This window comes from Copadichromis virginalis, linkage group LG6, assembly GCF_057382275.1.
Source record: "Copadichromis virginalis isolate Kocher_CV1m ecotype Utaka linkage group LG6, C_Virginalis_male_GT1.1, whole genome shotgun sequence".
Classification (NCBI taxonomy): domain Eukaryota; kingdom Metazoa; phylum Chordata; class Actinopteri; order Cichliformes; family Cichlidae; genus Copadichromis; species Copadichromis virginalis.
The window spans coordinates 10,400,376-10,419,111 of NC_140623.1; the positions used below are offsets into that span (position 1 = coordinate 10,400,376).

Here is an 18,736-nt window from a genome sequence, read left to right on the forward strand (position 1 = left end):
CAGCAGCCTTCAGAGTGTCATCATATGCACATAGGAAACTGCTGTCATCACCACCACAGCTTCTGGTTCCTGTGCTTTCACAGAATCATGATGTCATCTTTAGACTCCCTCTGCGCTGTCGATGGAGCTTGGCACGCTCCCCTCATCCTTCAGGTGCCCGTCTGCTGTCCACAATCTCCTCTGTTGGCCTCTGGAAAGCCCTTTTGGCACAGCTCTCATTCCAACGCAGTTTCATGGTCCTTGCTGTGGCTCCAAAGTCTGATCTCATGATGGGCCCCAACCAGCTTGACCTTTGACCTCAACCACTGCCTGGCTGTCGGCTATGCCTGGAATGGTTCACGCTTCTCACTGGGCCTCTGAAGATTTCTCAGGAGATTACTGCTGCACCTGTATTCCCTTGCTAAAAAGAAAAACTTCTATTTGGAGAGCATGTCAACAATCATCAAACCACATTCTTTAGTTCAGTGAACTTCACTTATAGGCCATCAAAGCCTCATCTGAACATGGATGCACCACTTGCATAGATTTAATACTTGTAAATAAACGGCTAATCACACAAATCACTGCAACAATAATAGTAAACCTTGTTTAATGTTAATTCCTGGACCCCTCCTCTTGACGCATGGGCACCCCCACGTGTCAACTCATCAAACCTGGATCCCTGTCTTACAGAAAAAGATTAGCTAGATCATGTCCCAGGCAACATCAGGGCATCTCCTCCGGAGTAGCTCCGTAACCCTGCAATAAAAGATGTTAGTGTGTCTTGCATATTAAGTTTGCTTAACACCTGGCTCCACCAGGAGCCTGCATACACACCATCACGGCCTGGAAAGAAAAATCTGGAAGTGAAATCAAACTTCATACCTGTAAACAATTGTATCATAAGAGTAATAAGCATTCAACATCAGCAAGACAAGTGTCATGTGCAGGTTTTCTCAGTAAACTACAATCATTTCCATAATTTGCCTCAGACATGGATCATCCCATGTACTCAGTCAACATTAATGTAATCAGTGACTACTCTTAAGCAAGGTCACTCCACTCATATATTATTATGGGTTCAAAAGTGGCCAGAAAATGAGCCCATAATAAACTATTCCATAAATACCGTAATCTCTTATTTGTTTTACTCATGTCACTTGTCCGCTTCAGCTGAATCTACTACAGCATTCTCAAAGAAACAAACATTAGCAATACACATTGACTGTGGTCAGACGGAGGTCAGACACAGGTCAACAGATTCTAGAGGTGCCATAAAAAAGACCATAAAGTCAACCATCCCTTCTCGTGGAAAGAATGTCATTCACATATAAACCCAAAAATCCTATAGTAAAAAAAAAAACATCAACTAATCCTCTTATAAACCACATGATCAAACACATGATTAATCATCTGCTGTAAAAAGAAATGTAAATGTTAGCGCTGCGCAGGTGTGTACACTTTCTCACAGTAATGTCTGTGAGCAACACAAGGTAGGGAATAACACCTTTGGTAAATGCACAGACACAGAAAATGGCATTTCACAAGTTAAATCATCATGCAACCTCGAATGTTGCTGTCATCTTTCTGCTCCTGTAACAAAAACACATAAATTCATCCACCTTTGTCAGGTGGGGGTTAACTTTGAGTCGTGTTACATCAGTAAAGTCTTGTCAGCTTTTACCAGTTAGTCAGTTTTTTTTCCTCTTTCACTCATACATTCATACATGCATTCTTTCTTTCTTTGCTGATAGTGGAACCTGTCGTCGCATTCAGTTTCCACTCTCAGCAAAATGACGTCATTTCAAAAAGAAAAAGAACTTCTAGATCAGATTACATCGCTGTATCCGTTTTAGGCCGGGACTTTTATTTAATATTGTCCCAATAAGTGGCTTTCTCCAGAGCCCATTTTAATGTGGAGAACTCACTTGTAACGACTTTCTCGACAGGTCGTATAGCACTTTTAATTCCCGACGTGCAGATCTGCTTAAAGAAAAGAAATCGACAAACAAAATCAGTGCCTGTTCAAAAGATAAAAATGAAAAATAACAGAGATTATCAAACCAAACTCTCAGTGCACTGTGAAAGTATCAAAATAAAAAGGCCTTGTTAAGTCATGACACAAGCTCCTCATCTCAGGAGGGTAAATCATACCATTATACTAATCGGCAAGCTCGACTTCACAACAGAAGAAAAATCATCAGCTAGATTCACTCCAAATCAACCATCAGCTGCACAACACACACATAAGCCTAATGTCTTATTAGCTATGAGTTTAATCACCAGGTCTGTGCTCTTCACTCATTTAGGCCACAGATCTATTTTATTCAGTTTTCCTGTTCCCGTCATCATAAAACATGTGACATGCTGTCATGCACTTCACAAAAAAGTTTGTTCTGACGTATTCAGAGTTGTGTATCTAGATACAGAATTCACTCGCACATCAAAACAGGAAACTCAGTGTTTTAGAGTCTCCACTCTAACAAACTCCAACACATCTCATTCACTCGTGCTAGAATTCAATCACCTTTCATTAATCTAAGAACGATCAACTAATTTGCATATCAGCTATTAACCCACTAAGTTGACAGGACAACAGAAAAGCATGTTCAAAAAGTTATCACTAAAAGAGAATTTCCCTCATACAGTAAATTTATAGTAAACTTGTGCTGCATCAATCAAGCAGGAAGCTTCTCCCAATTTACTATATTAACAACTAAATTTATTGTCTGATCACTGGTTGTTCAAACCAGGATCTTTTTTCCCACAAAAGTTAAACTGTTGTCCTGCAACCTAGAGAGTCAATTTTTTTTTTTTTGCATTGGATAAATTCAGCATTTGATAACAAGTGTCTGCTAAATTGACACTATTTTAACACTGATGAAAGATGACAAGCTAATTTTCATTGCATGTGTGTGGAGCTGCATCTCCAGCAGAGCATGTTCTTAAAGCTGCCTGTCCTACACACTTCTCTACTATTATTTGATCATTCTGTAACTAATGTGCTATGAGTCCACTGGTTTTTGCATCACACTGAGTGACTTGGACAAGATGATAAACAGACTCACACGCTTAAGATGTTGTCTAATCTTCATGAGCTCTCTTGTGTTTGTGTTAGTAGGGTTAATGCATGTTGTGCTTGTGTGTGTGATTTTGTATGTTTCTATTTTTGCAGTGTTTGAGACTCCTTCTCAATTTTCCAACTTAAGCAGTCAGTTTTCATTTCCCCAGGTTTGCTAACCCAAATTTTGATTTCCCACATTAAATAATTCCTGTGTTCTCACCTAGTCTTCTCACTCTGTTGTCCTCTCCCACTTCAACAGTCCCGGCAGTTCTCCTTCAGCTTTGTCCTGTCTAGTGGCTGAAGTGCTGCTGCTGCCTTCTTGGGCGACTTCTTAGCAGCTGCTGCCGGTTTCTTGGCTTTGGCCGCGGCGGGCGTCTTAGCTTTGCTCTCAGTAACCTTGTTCATCTTGAAGGATCCGGAGGCCCCGGTGCCCTTGGTCTGCACCAGAGTGCCCTTCGCCACCAGACTCTTGATGGCGGTCTTGACACGGGCCTTGTTCTTGTCCACATCGTAGCCTCCGGCAGCCAGAGCCTTCTTGAGAGCGGCTGCGAACACGCCGTTGCGCTCCTTGGAAGCGGCCACGGCTTTCACAATCAGCTCGCCCACGCTGGGGCCGACCTTCTTGGGATTGGAAGTCGTCGTCTTCTTCTTCTTGGCCTGAACCTCTGCACAGGGCGCAGGGCGTGTTTATGATGGAGCCTTTCCCACCACAGCGCCGGCACGTTGAGCGCATCATGACGGGTCCATTTCTTTCATGTAGCTATGGTCGCTAGCCAGCATGCTAGCCGCATGTGGCTTGCCCGAGTCACTCAGTCCTTTCTGAGCATTTCGACATGCTGCCGCCGCAGAACCTGGCCTCAGATCCAGCAAGCTTAGCGCGCTGATCTCCAAAAAAGTCCCGAAAGCCAGAAAGACGTCAAATAAGTGTCTCGTGCTAAGCGCTCGAACAAAAACTCTTCTTCACGCCGCCATCTTGCTCGCCCTTCCGTGGAATTCATCCAATCAGACAGGAAGATGGGTTTGCTTTTCTTCTTCTCTGATGCTTTGTTAGGTTGCTTCTGCAGCCTCTGCTCCGATACTGCCGCTGCTGATCAGGTTTTTTCAGGGACGAGTGAGAGCTTTGAGACAGATCGTGCTGTAAATAAGTCAGCCAGAAACTTGGCTTGAACGTTTCCAATTGTTAAACTATAACTTTTCTTCCGACCGCTGCATGTGGAAAATTGATTCAGGTCTGCTTTTCACCTGAAAGTGACAACTAAGACATTTTCATTATTATCATCACTGCTTAATCAACACATATCTCTCTCTCTCTCTCGCTCTGTGTTTTTGTGAACAATCCTTTCTTAAAAGCAGAAAATGAAATTATAGTTGTTTTTTTGGTTGATCAACACAAAACCTTTTTCCTATGATTATTTTTTTTCTACAATATAAATTCTCCCTCTTATTCACTCTTTTTTTTTTTACAATAGCTGGCGACCTGCAAAATCACCGCTGTCACTCACAATCAAAGGCAATTACTTTTGCACAGTGCACAAAAACACTGTGATGTCAGACACATTCACACTCACTTTGTCACCTGCATAAATAAATCATATGGCTGGAGATATGTGCCATGGTGATCCATAGGCATGATCACATGTTTATTTAATTATTTTCAACCCAACAAAACAAATAAACAAAAACATGATGCTGATGTTATGAACACTTCACACACAAGAGTCAAGATTCAGGAAAACTGCTCATGGAAACGCTGCACACTCCAGTTATCACAGTTATCATAGCGCTGTTTCCCTCTCTTAGAGTAGTTCTCAGACAGCTCTCGATCTGATAATGTGTAGCTTGCTCATCAGCTCAGAAAAAAAAACTGCAACGCAACATCACACAGTAGTTGCTCTGCCCACAGCGGCAAAGTCTTACACTTTCATATTCAACACAGCTTCTCCATCATGTACTTTTAGATGTTTCATACAGGGTTCAGCATATTAGTTGTTTTCACAGGTGTGCTCTACATCTCAACAATGGTTCATAATAAGACGACAGTCTTCCACACAGGTCAAGTGCCTCTATGCACTTCATTAGTTTAAATATTTATCTATATCACTTCACCTCATATGTCATTGTACTGAATTTGAGCAACCACAAGCGTAATGTAGATTACTTTTAACAACTATCCACCTCAATTACGTCTATGGTCTCCACACGCTCTTCAAGGCTGGTGTGTTTTCTGAAAACTTCTAACATTTGAATCTCTTCCATTTATAAGCCTGCGATTAACCGCACGGCTCAGGTCCGCGTGAAACCCGCGTGACCGCGCTCGCGTGAACCCGCGCAGCTGTGGAGCCGTCGCTCCCTCTCTTTTTTACATAAATACTTTGTGCTGCCAGGAGCAAAGTCCAGCACAAACGTCTGTCTCCCTCCGACTCACTCTTGGTTGCTTAGAAACCCATGATAACAACAACAGTCGGTGTCACAGACCACATGTTCTGCTCCGCACACACTCACACAACAACAACAACGACGACGACAATGACAACAACACAAAATAGGCCTACTGTCCAGCACAATCTGGACCCCGCGGAACCTCTCAACGCCTCACAAAGTGGCGGAGAACTCACCTCTCGCTGCACAAAGTAGCGAGGAACCTCTTACCCCACAAAGCGGTAAGGAACCTCTTACCCCACAAAGCGGTAAGGAACCTCTTGCTGCACACAGTAGCAAGGAACCCGGGTTTCGCTCCACAAAGCAGCGAACTTCTCAACGCCTCACAAAATGGCGGAGACTGCACAACAACACGGTTATAGAGTCGGCCTCTGTAAACTTACTCGGTGTTGCTTAGCGTGTAATATAGCCTCGAATCCCGCCGATCGCCATTCATCGAGGAGAAAGACAGACCGCGAATCCACAGGAACTTCCTGGCTGACGTCAGTCTTTCAGCGTGTCCCTCCTCCCCCCGGTGAATGCCGATTCCAGGGCTCCGGCACTCGAAGGACCAATTAATGATAGGTTTGTAGCTTGAACCCATCCGCTGGAACGTTGAAGACAATATAATTACACTGCTAAGCAAGACACAAATAGGCAAAGTTCTTCATGTTACTCGTGCACGGGAGAGACCGGACAGAGTGCCGTTCCTTCACTTGACCCCAGTTGCTCTCGTCCGTTCTCCCGTACCACTGTCCTTTTATTGAGGTTACATGAATATGCATAGGTTCATTAACATGTGACGTCTACATACACACAAAGAGTACCTTGCCTGTGTGTGTGTGTGTGTGTGTGTGTGTGTGTGTGTGTGTGTGTGTGTGTGTGTGTGTCGGGTACTGCTGATCAAAGGGTCATAAAAGCACACAAGCAAACATCCTTGGTCAGGAAGAGGGTAGACAATTCCCCAACGGCTCGTATCAGAACAAATGACCAGACATCCTCCAGCTTCTGTCTCCTGAGGGGCACCAGACAGGGATGCCCACTCTCCCCTTCACTTTTTGCAATTTTTATCGAACCTCTAGCAGCAGCATTTAGACAGGCTACAACAATTAAGGGCATAAAATGTAAGAACATAGAACATAAAATCAGTCTCTATGCGGATGATGTGTTGCTTTTTCTGCAAAACACACAAACCAACCTCTCTGAGGTAATTACTTTAATAAACTGGTTTTCAAGAGTTTCAGATTATTCAATTAACTGGCCAAAATCTACAGTTCTCCCCATTAACTGCTCCTTCCATAATTCTTCCTCTGCCCCACTGCAATCCGGAAATATTAAATATTTAGGTATTAATGTCTCTCCTAAGCTTTCAGACTTAACTAAACTAAACCACATCCCACTTCTAAAGAAAGTAGAAGGCGATCTGACTAGATGGAAATCTTTACCCATATCACTCATGGGAAGGGTCGCCACTATAAAAATGATGATCTTGCCAAAAATAAATTACTTATTTTTGATGATCCCTAACAAACCATCACAAGATTGGTTCAGATCTCTGGATTCATATATTTCCAAATTCCTTTGGAAAGATAAACCCCCGCGTATTAGCTTAAAAACGCTACAAAGAACCAAGGATAGAGGAGGATTAGATCTGCCTAATTTTCACCAATACTTCTTAGCCAACAGGCTTCAGTTCATCTCAGAATGGTTAAAACATACCTTCTTAGTTGAGCCCTGGCTAGATGTTGAACAGGCACTATGCAAGGATCTAGAGATTTCAGACCTACCATTTATTAGCTCAAACATCAAAAGACATGAATGCTTTAAAAGTATCAACATCAGCTTTTCTCTAACAGCATGGTGGGAGTTTCTAAAAATAACGGAGTCTTCATTAATCCCATGCAAACGTACACCTATCTGGAATAACCCTGACATATTACAAAACAATAATATGATTAATTTCCCAGAATGGAGTTGTAAAGGAATTAAATACTTAGAACATATATTAGAGGGAACAGAATTTATTCCATTTGACAGACTAGTTGAACAATATGGGATCAACAAGACAAGGTTTTTAGAATATCAACAAATTAAATCCATAGTAAAAAAGAAATTTAACCTCAGTCAAGTTGAATTACAAACACCACTAAGTGCGGCACATTTTCTTACTCTTAAATCCCCCAAATTATTATCTAAAATATACAGAACACTTTCTAAATTAGATGAATCAATATCCCTTCCTACTGCAAAGTGGGAAGCAGATTTATCAGTCAACCTAGACCAAAACTTCTGGTCTCAGATTTGCTTAAAAACTTTTAAACTAATTAAAAATCCCAGTCTGCAATTAATACAATACAAAATACTTCATAGAGTGCACTATACAGGTCATCGGATGTTCAAGATGGGCTTTACATCTTCCAACAACTGCTCACACTGTCAAGGCAATACACCAGACAATTACATCCACGCTCTTTGGTTCTGTCCACCAGTGCAAAAGTTTTGGCGCGAGATATGTGAAGACTTATCAAAGTGTCTGAAATGTAACATTCCAACTTCCCCCTTAGTGTGTCTACTGGGCAGCTTAGATAATGTCACTTCAGAAAAGAATATAGCCCATATGATCTTCACTGCCCTATGCATAGCCAAGAAAACAGTCCTCATGAACTGGAAAAATAAAAATAATCTTAATTCTAACCAATATAGAAATTATCTATTAGATTACATTAGTCTTGACACAGCCTCTGCCACCACATTAGATCAATTGCTCTGGGCCCCTTTTATCAGCTCCATCACCTAGTGGGGGTGGGGGGTCATAGTTTGGTCCCGCCTTCACTGTTGTGATTGGTGAGGGGGTAGGGACAGGCTTAGGGCGTCGGGGGGTTCCCCGGAGGCATCTTCCTTGGGGGGCTCAACCCGGGGTAGCGGTCACGTCCGGTTGGGGGCTCTGTTGGCTCTCAGGTGACTGTTTCCTCGCGGCTGCGTGCAGCGGGGCTAGGGGAGGGTCTGTGCTGACGGACGTGGGTTACTGACCTGGCAACCTGGCTGCCCCTGGGTGGGTCCGGGATGGGCGTGAGGTTCTGGGGGCGCTCCGTCTCTGGGCTGGGGCCCAGGCCGGGCCTCGGGGGCTTGGGTCCTGGTTGGTGTGTTGCCGGGGTTGTGGGCGGGTGGGTGCATGGGGGCCCGGCCCTGGAGCAGGGTGCCGCCGGTGCGTCGAGCCGCCTGGGGGGCTCTTCAACTGGTGGGGGGGATGGTCACATCTTGCAGGAGCTTTCTTCTCTTCAGGAACTCTCTGCAGGAGGGGGAGATACAGGAGAGGTGGAGGAAGATCTCAGCCTGGGCGTTTACCGTCTTATGTAGTCTGGAAGATGTGTGGATGGTGGGGTGGGTGCAGTTTTCTCTGTGGTGGGGTTGGGTGGACTATCCAGGGCTCTGTGGAGCCGGAGGGCGCTACTGCACTGGGCCCCGGTCTGATGGGCCTGGGCCCCCCTTCCCTGGCGGGTCGCGAAGGGTGGGAGTGCCTACTGGGGTCAGCGGGGGAGCTGGCCCCAGGGAGGGGTTACCTGCCCCTCCCTTCCTTCCCTCCCCATCTCCAGCTGCCTCCCTCTTCCCGCTCCTCCACAACCACTCACACATGCAGGGCCTTGGAGTGGGGGTATGTCACCAGGGTGCAGAGGAGGCTACCCCCCCCCCCTGTCCCCTTCTGGCTGCCTCTGCCTCAATTTTATCCCACAACTTAGACATTCACATTATTCACACTCTCATTACACATACATATAGGATCTTGGGGGTGGGCACAATCACGGAGTCCAAAATACCATCAGGGTGTATACCTCACCCCTGACGTCGTTGCCCACCTCTCAATTTTAAATACACTTAGTCATTGAGGGCTAGCAGGAGGGACTATGCGCTTACCTGCTGCTCCTTGGCAGGTAGCTCCATGCCCTCCTGGGTTTTAATTGCACCTTAGAACACATATGCATCAACACTACAATGAGCGGGTGGAGGGAGGTTTGGAGTCTTCTCCCACCCCCATTCTCTGCGGCCTGCTGGAGCGGGAGGGCTAGTAGGAGGAGTTGGCCGTCCGACTGCGGTCTGGGGTGTGGGGCCTCCCTGCTGCTGCGGAGTCGGGGTGGTCTGCCTCTCCCCACCGCAGGGAAAAGGGTAACACCACCTGGGTCTGGGTGCAATTCCCCCCTCCAGGGACAAGGGTACCTAGACCCGGTTTGTAGAGTACGCTTGGGGAGTGTGATTGTGTGTACAGCGTCTCTTTATGTCTGTCTCCACGTTGGTTGAGTGTGGAGTGAGTGCATATGAGAGCATGAGGGTGGGAATGGATGTTTGTGTCTGTGTGTGCCCGTATGTCTGTGTCTATATGTCAGGTTGGGTATCAGACGCCACCTCTCTGGGGACACCTCAGGCCCTCCAAGGTTTGGAGGCCTATCTCCACCCACCACCACTTCCCCTGCCGGTGGCGGACTCCCTCAGGTGTCGGTGTGTTGGTGGTTCTTTGTATCTGGGGGTGGGCGTCCGGGTACACACCGGCTCACTCCTTGGCGGCCGCTTGTCGGGGCCTGGGGCCTGGGGCTCGCTCGGGCCCCTTTGGAGGTGGGGTGCCCCCGGCCTCTCGGCCTGGGGCTCGGTCACTCAGGCGCAGCTGGGGGCCGGCGGAGCTCACAGGCGCATCACTGCAACTCCCCCTGACTTCTGCTCCGCGGCTGCTGGGCGAGCCCTCATCTGGGACTCTCCTCAGCTCTTACTGGAACAGTGGCGCGGCTGCCCCTCTGTTGGTCTTCCATGGTCTCTTGTGTTCTGGGGGCCTCTGGATGTCTGGAGTTTTGATCTCCTCCATACCCACTTCACACCCTGGAGGACGGGGCTGTGGCCCCCCCACACTCCCTAGCAGATCATTACATGGAGAAACCTTTGGAATGCAAGCATGCTGATCCACACAGGTATGCACACATGGGTATTCACAGACGCGGACTAAAGCTTTCTTGGCTGCTGCCTCAAAGCACACTGTGCGCTGTCTATCTTGCGTGCTGCACAATATCGTTTATTATTTAGTAAATATTGATATCTATGACTAGCTAGTTTATTGTGATGGTGCTTTGTTTTCTCTATTATTATGTTGCTCTTTGTTGTTTGCTGTCTCCTCTGTTTGTTTTTTTTGTTTGTTTGTTTTTTTCTCCATACAGGTGACCCAGGAGTTCTTTTTTTTTTTCTCTCTCTTCCCCCCCCTTCTCACCGTCTCTTCTCCCCTTTGGTTTTCTTTCTTTCTCTCCCCCTCTTTCTCTCATTCATTCCCCCTGTCCTATTTATTAAAAAAAAAAAAAAAAAAAAAAAAAAAAAGACCAAGGATGAACTGAAGCTCTGCCATCACGTAATGTCGCATACTGCTGTTTCTGATGTCATTTAAAAAAAAAAAAAAAAAAAAAAAAAAAAAAAAAAAAAGGAAGAGGGTAGACCCCCCCTCATCCTAGATAACACAGTAAGGAAGTCCAGCAGTTCATTTATACACAAAAAGCACTTAGACTAGAACAGACGTAATTACGTTAATCCTACCATAAAACAATAAGAGAAGGTATGACCTCTCTCATGCTCCCAGGATGTAGGTGTGGAATGCACACCAAGCCTCTGTAGCCTGTTAAAGATCACACAACTTATCACTACACAATTGATTATACACCTCTAAGCATCTATGGTTAAATATTTCTAAGCATAAATGACAATCAACAATACAAACTCTAACAGTACGCTACTTTGTTCTAGCGACTGTAAAAAATAATTGTATTCATGAAATAAACTAGACTTTCACAGTCTGCATCTTCCACAGTTTTCATGCTTTTGTTCACTCCAAATTTGACACAAACCCACAGACAACCAGAGTTAACTATGTGAAGCAATCACAGACACTGTAATGGCTGATTTTTCTAATAAACACAATCAGGTTAACATTAAGGTTTAACATTGAAGGAGATTTGTTCCATAGTCACAGTTATGCTTGTATTTCCTTTACTTACATCCAACACTACTATGTTCTGTTTCAGTCCAGGTGCTGGCAGTTTATCCTTTGTTGTTTGGACAAATAAGCTTAAAGCTAAACCTTCATGTTTTTGATGGGAAAGTTTGTTAAACCATTGCTCAACTTATGTCTGCACAGAGCAGATAATTATGATGTACTTGTAAAAAGACTTGATAAGCAGGTCACAGCTGAATCAAGGGGTAATAAAAATAAGACCACGCGGTCTCAGCACGACTACACATGCAGTGGGTTATCGCACACATTTGAAAGACTCATTGTGTAACTCAGGATGTGACCCCTTATAAAGGAGACAGAGAAGTTCTGTTGTTCAGTCAAGTAAAACCTGGTGAAAGCGCAATTCTAAGACTCTGGTCGTTGCTTAAGTGTATAGATAAAAAATCTTTTTTTCATGCATTATTTTCTTACTATATTAGTATAATCACCAAATCGATTATTTCATATTTATCTCCTGAAACGATCTACATTAACTTTTCTATCCCTAGAAATGTGTTTCCAGAGTCCCAGGTTTAGTGACTTCCTGTCCACCATCACATCAGCTGAGTAGTTGTCAAATTTGAGGGGAGCAGAGAAGATCAGACACCAGTCAGCAGGTCAGAGGCCATCTCTCATTTCACAAATCAATCACTTGATTTATAAATGGAACAAACACCCCATCAGACCAGGTAATGACCCATTATGAGACAACAGCCGTCTGAGAGGAGATGTTCTGTATCACAAAACATGGGAAACAAACAAACTCTAGGCATTCTGAAATATATAAAGCTCAACAAAAAAACAAAACCATATCAGATCCTGATGTAATTCATTTTGTTGTTGTCTTTATTAGTCATTTAAAAAGAGGTCTAGAAAAAGTGTCCAGGAAGAGATTCTACTATTTATGCAGCACTGCCCCCGTGTGGCCACAAAGACACACAACAGCTTCATTTCTCAGCCTGTTGCCTTGTTTTTCCTTCATGATGTAAACAGTGAATGAACTGAAAGAAGTCAACCCATAAACTGTTAAACTGATACAACAGTCATGATGATTATGTAACAAGTTGTAGTTGACTTTCTGGTGGTGGTTTTGGTATACAATTTAAAAGCCATTTTCTTTTATAAATACACCATACACTTTGTTCTTGACCATTTCTTTTCCTCATATCCTTAATGGACAGTGGAGGAACACTACATCTAGCTTCTGTTTAACATTTATCCAGGCGCCCCCACACTGTACCTCTACAGAAACCAAGGGAGAGAGACAGACACACAAAGATTTCCACTTGAATCTTGATCTCAAAATAGAAAAAGTTTTATCACAAAATAATTACAAGAGCTCAGCCAGGTGAGATATAGCAGAACCATCAATTCAGAGTCTGACAGTAAGGGTGAAGACGAGCCTGACTGTTGGTCTGCTCCAAAACAAGCCCATAAGCAAGCTTTGAAATAATATGTTACAAAATTGTGAAACTGCGACATGAAATTTGATTTGAAAATGAAATTCATCCTGATCAGGAGCTGTTATGATCTAAATGGTGTTCTAGATCCAGTAAGCATTCATTCAACTTGTCTGCAGCAAAATTAAAAATAAGTTACCACATGTTTTTTAAATTGGTAAATAATTGATAAAATGTTAAAAGTACTGGTTGTGTTTGACCTCATCACCAGGATGAGTTGGAAATACTTCAAATTCCCTCAGGTGGCCTTTTGCTGGTTGGATTGCCACTACAGTCTGTAAACTGTAGAGATAATTTTGTGAGCTCATTGGATGAGCAGTTTCTGAAATACTCAGACCAGCCCATCTGGCACCAACAACCACGCAATCTCTTTCCCCCATTCTGATACTTGCTTTGACCTTCAGCAGGTCATCATGAACATGTCTGTATGCTAAAATACTTTAATTTGCTGACGTCTGATTGGTTCACTAGACATTTGTGTTTAACGAGCAGGTGAACAGGTGTACCTGGCAAAGTGTGTGTAACCCTCAGTGTTACTGACATGTTCCACACTGATGCACAACAATACTCTGTGCCCCACACTGTTTTATTAAGTGTGTCTAATCACTGTGGACATTACATGTACCTTCTTAAAGGAGAGGTCAAAGGTCAGTTACCTTTATAGGTTCCTGCTATATGTTGTGACATATACACAGCACAGTTGTAGGAATGATAATTTCTAAGTTCTAAAGCTTTTTGTCAATTTTCAACCAATAAATCTTAAAGTTGACCTTGAAGACCACAAGTTTGAATGGATTGTTAACATGACCCCACTCTACAGCACTGCAACATTTTAACATGAGTTATTTAAGACTTTCCAGGTATCCTGGTTACAGAAAAAGATTGATGAGCAGAAAAAAAGAAACAAACTTTAATTGTTTCTGATTAGAAGCTGTACAATCCGGACTGACTTTAACAAATGTGCTATAGGTTCAGCTGGAAAATAGTGAGCTTTACAAGACTGATTTTGTTCCAAAGGCTTTCACAGACCTCAACCAATCCTAAGGCTAATTAGCACGGCTAGAATTTTAAAAACATTTGTTAAATGTTGTCATTGCTAACATATACCTGTTTTAGAGCATGCTGAGTAGCGAGAATGCAAAGTTATTGTTACCTCTAAAAAAAATGTGAAGATGTGATATTAGCATGTACGGAGCCCCTCTGATGACATGGTCCAAAAAATAAATAAATTGTGGCCACAAAATACTACTTCGTGGCCACGAAATGGGTATAACGTGCGCACGAAATGCTTATTTGTGAGCACGAAACACTTGACCAATAACCGTGATCCTTCCCAGGCCCTTGCAGTTGGTTGACAATAGAATCTATCCCAACGTCCGGGTCGTACTTACGTCTGCAATGCAACTGGGCTCTTAATATCCTGTTTAACTGTCTCTCCATAATAATGGTTCCTTTCAGTGCCAGGCTTTTCAAAATGCATGTGTAGCTCATTCCCAGCCTAAAATTGTCAGGGATCTGGGTCTGAGGGACCTAGACCTATTATTGTGTATTGTTTACTCCACTGTAAATAAACGCATTTTGGGTCCTCCTTCCCCACACACCCAAGGTCTGCCACGCAGACCATGACAAAAATAAAACTCAATCATACTGTCTCTGGCCATGTTGTACAGGTTTAGCCTACTCTTATGCTTATGTCTCTACACAGCTGTCCAATGTATCAATATGATGTGCGCACGTCATCTATTTGTTGCCACAAATGCGTAATTCGTTGCCACGTTATACCCAATTCGTGCCCACAAATTAGCATTTCGTGCGCACGTTATTTCGTGCCCTCGAAATAGTATTTTGTGGCCACAAATAAGTATTTCGTGGGCACTTATACTATTTCGAGGGCAGGAAGTAGTATTTTGTCGCCACAATCTATTTATTTTTTGGAGGATGTCATCAGAGGGGCTCCGTAAGCATGAGCTATATAGTATCTCCAAGAGAAAAGCGATCAGCTGATCATTGATCAGTTTCATGATTTAAGTAGCAACAGGAGAGAGAGGGAGAGAGAATGGGAGAAGAAGAGGCAGCTGGCCACGTAAAGACACAGAAGAACTCCAGCTTTGTGTATTTGTTTTTCATTCAAGCTGAAGTCCGGGACAAATCGGGTTCCTTTTCAATACGAGACGCGGCCGGTCCGCGGGTCTCTCCTCCTCCTTCCTCCCCTTTCCCTCATCCACCTGCTGTACTCAAAATTTGTACTCAAGTACAAGTACTGTTACACTGCTTAAATTGTACTCAATTACAAGTAAAAGTACTGGTGTTAAAAAAATACTTGAGTAAAAGTACAAAGTACTCTTCTCAAAAACTACTCAGAGTATTAATTACTTTTTAACAGACTGATGTTTTATTCTGTCGTCAATAGCAGGCATTCAACTCGATTCACCAGTATAAATATTTATGTTCAAAGCACATTTCTCAGATGAACAAGGTATAGAAAGGTAACTTGTTTTGTAAATAAATGTAGATATAAAAGAAGGAATTTTGTTTGTTAAAACAATGACAAATATGTTTCTGAACATGCGTAGAACCATTTAAACTTTTCCCCATACAATGAACAACAGGCAGGTGAGTGTCTTAAACTCTTAGCATTTCTGTCACACTTGAACCTTTTGTTCAGTTTCAGCAAGAGCTGGTTTTCTAAATTAACAGAGGCAATCCGACTTGGTTTGGCTGTGAAGAGTAGACCAGCACAGCTAAAAAGTCGTTCACACGCAGCAGAAGCAGGCAGAGCTGTGTTCAGTTTAAGAGAGAGGTTTTTGATACCTGAGAAGGAGTGCAGCAGCTCCATGGTGTCTGTGGCACAAGCAAGGTAACCATCAAGCTCAACTGCACTTTGCAGCCTTCTGGAGATTGGTCTGGAGAAGAATTCATCTTCATCAGATGACTCTCTTTGCTGATCCTCACTCTCATGCTCTGTCGTTTCAAGATGTTGTTTGATGTATGTCAAGGCTCTAATTGTAAGTAGATAACACAATTTTGTTATTTAAATTTCAGTGATTATTCCTGAACACAAATTTAAAAACGGCAAATTCTCAAAAAGGATTGTTTAGTATTCAGGACAGACCATCAATAGCTTACAATGTATTAGGTGAAATACTCACTTAAGCATGTGTTCAAATGTAAAAATACACAAAAATGGGATCACATGAATCCTTACCAGCCTCTGTTACATCTGCTCTGTCAGTCCAGGAAGTCTTGAACTTGGGTAAGAGGACTGCAGCTGCAGCCAACTCTGGATCCTCCATCATCGCTCCAAAACGCTTTTGAAGGCCATTTTGCAGGGCTCTGATAAGATAAGATAAGATAAGATAAGATAAGATAAGATAAGATAAGATAAGATAAGATAAGATAACCTTTATTAGTCCCACATGTGGGAAATTTGTTTTGTCACAGCAGGAAGTGGACAGTGCAAAAGTTATGACGCAAAAATTAGAATACAATAAGAATAAATACAGTACACAGCTGTACAGAATAGAATAAAATAATATACTATATACAGTAGAATAAAATAGAATAAAAATATACAATAAGATAAAAATAGAATACGAATGCTATATACAACTGAGTAAAATACAACGATGCCAGAAAAGATTATTGCACTTAGTGTTATTGCACATGTGTGGATGTGTGTGTTTGTTCAGTTAAAGTCTTTGTTGTGGAGTCTGACAGCAGTGGGGAGGAAAGACCTGCGAAATCTCTCCGTCCCACACCGTGGGTGCCGCAGTCTCCCACTGAAGGAGCTGCTCAGTGCTGTCACAGTCTGCTGCATGGGGTGGGAGACGTTGTCCAACAGGGATGACAGCTTAGCCGCCATTCTCCTGTCACTCACCACCTCCACTGGGTCCAGAGGGCATCCTAGAACAGAGCTGGCCCTTCGGATCACCCTGATGAGTGGCACACATGTCTTGCTTGATGTCTCCAGCCTGCTAAGTTTGGACAGTAGTTGTTGGATTACTGGCAGGAGCCATCCCATAAAGGAAGTGGACTCAGACTGAAGAATGTTTGAAGCTTTCACCAGTGGCTTCATGGTGGTACAGTACTCCCTAAGGAATGCAACTTCTGCAGGACTCAACCTGTAAGACACAACAACAAAACCCACCATGACTATAATAGGGATCTTCTGATTTAATATTAAGAGTCTGCTCACGTTTTTAACCATCCATTAAGGAAAATTCACAAAATTTGCAACCATATTGGTAGGTGTCCAATTTTACTCACATTTTCACCTTGAACTCCTCACAAATGCTCCTGATGGCATTTTCCCCCTTCTCATCAATGATGCGTATTATCCTTTCAATGGCAAGGTAGGTTGAATTCCATTGTGTTGCATTGGGACGAATGATCTGTAGTTCACACTTGTCCTCTACCACTTCATTAGCCAAATGAGTTTTGTTCCAAATGGCCTGGCATTTTGCAAAGCTTGCACGGGAGAGCCTCTTGTAGGTTTCATTCATGCTCTCTGCTAGGGCAGCATCAGATGTTGCCACAAGGTTTAGCAGGTGACATGCACATCGCTGATGAGGCGGGAGTTGATACTCCAAACCAGAGTCTTCATCAAGAATTGCACTTGCCTCATGGTAGTCAATATGGTCAGTCAGGTCAATAGTTTCTGGGTCTGCTTCATCTTCAGCTTCATCTGCATCATTTTGTGCCCCAAACATGTGGAAGGCCTTGACAAAGTTGGATCCACTATCAGTTGTGGTTCTTACAACTTTGCCTCTAATCTTGTATTGGCAATGGATATCATCAAGCGCACCAGCAAGCATGTCAAATGTGTGACACCCTCTCAATCTTTTGCATGCTGGTGCTGCAGATCTTCTTTCCAGGGACTATTCCTCCAATGGCATGTGACTCCAAGGTAATTTTTCTGATGAGCTGACCAACAATCAGTAGTGGTAGCAACCAATTTGACTTTATCCAATGCTGCAACCAAAGTCATCTTCATGTGATCAGCAGCTTCACAGATTCTGGCACGGACAGTGGGTCTGGAGATGACTTTGGCTTGAGGTTGTAATGTGGTAACCAATTCTTTGAAAGATGGCTGTTCTAGCACTGCAAATGGCTGTAGACCCTCACATGTGAAATTGATGACAAGCATGTCAACAGTTGCTTGTGGAACATGTTTGTTTGCAGCTCTCAACATCAGGTCTGGTAACTTGGCTTGTGTATTTGCTGAGAGCTTGTTTGGTGTGGCTGTGGTCTTTCGCTGACGAGATGTTGATGCCACAGTGATATTGTACTGCTCAATCTTCGATGGATGTTTCCTCTGTAGAGATAAATATTATCATACGTCAGGTTCATACATTACTTCATAACATCACTGTGATTAACACTACAGGAAAACACATTTTTAAAACATCATTCAACTAGACATGAGCTAATCTTTGATTGTTTAGCATAGTATAAAAGAGTGGTGAATTTGGTCAAATCTTGCAGATATATTGCTGTATTTATTTACAAATGTAAACCAATTTTGAACGATCATTGCAAAAAACATGAATTTCTGTATACATTCTAAGTTCTGTAATCTGTATACTATCTGTAAAAAGAGTATCGACCAATGTATCAGTATCTAAATTTTTAACTCCTTTTTATCAGTATCACCCTAAAGTTTTCAATATTAGTCGGGTTCTAAAAATACTAAGAGAGCAAAATATGTGTATATAGCAAATGTAATTTAAGAAAAGGGATCACATACACAAAAATGCTGCCCATACAGCTAACAAATAAAAACAATCCACATTATGTTCT

At 43.0% G+C, this 18,736-nt stretch overlaps 1 protein-coding gene and 1 pseudogene across 1 annotated transcript; both read right to left on the reverse strand.

Annotated features, from left to right (window-relative positions):
* Positions 1–3,285: 3,285 nt before the first annotated feature.
* LOC146707238 (histone H1 pseudogene) lies at positions 3,286–3,730 on the reverse strand (annotated as a pseudogene).
* A 12,547-nt stretch (positions 3,731–16,277) lies between these two features.
* Positions 16,278–17,758, reverse strand: LOC146707239 (uncharacterized). Its single transcript, XM_085460844.1, has 2 exons — positions 17,204–17,758; positions 16,278–17,058 (listed from the first exon to the last, which is right to left on the reverse strand). The coding sequence occupies exons 1-2, from the start codon at positions 17,749–17,751 to the stop codon at positions 16,623–16,625; spliced, it is 984 nt and encodes a 327-aa protein (XP_085316970.1). The 5' UTR covers positions 17,752–17,758; the 3' UTR covers positions 16,278–16,622.
* Positions 17,759–18,736: the final 978 nt, after the last annotated feature.

Coding starts and splice junctions, on each gene's coding strand:
- LOC146707239 (XM_085460844.1), bottom strand. CDS start 17,751: ATGCTTGCTGGTGCGCTTGATGATATCCATTGCCAATACAAGATTAGA. Junction 17,059..17,203: donor GAGGAGTTCAAGGTGAAAAT/GTGAGTAAAATT, acceptor TGTGTCTTACAG/GTTGAGTCCTGCAGAAGTTG.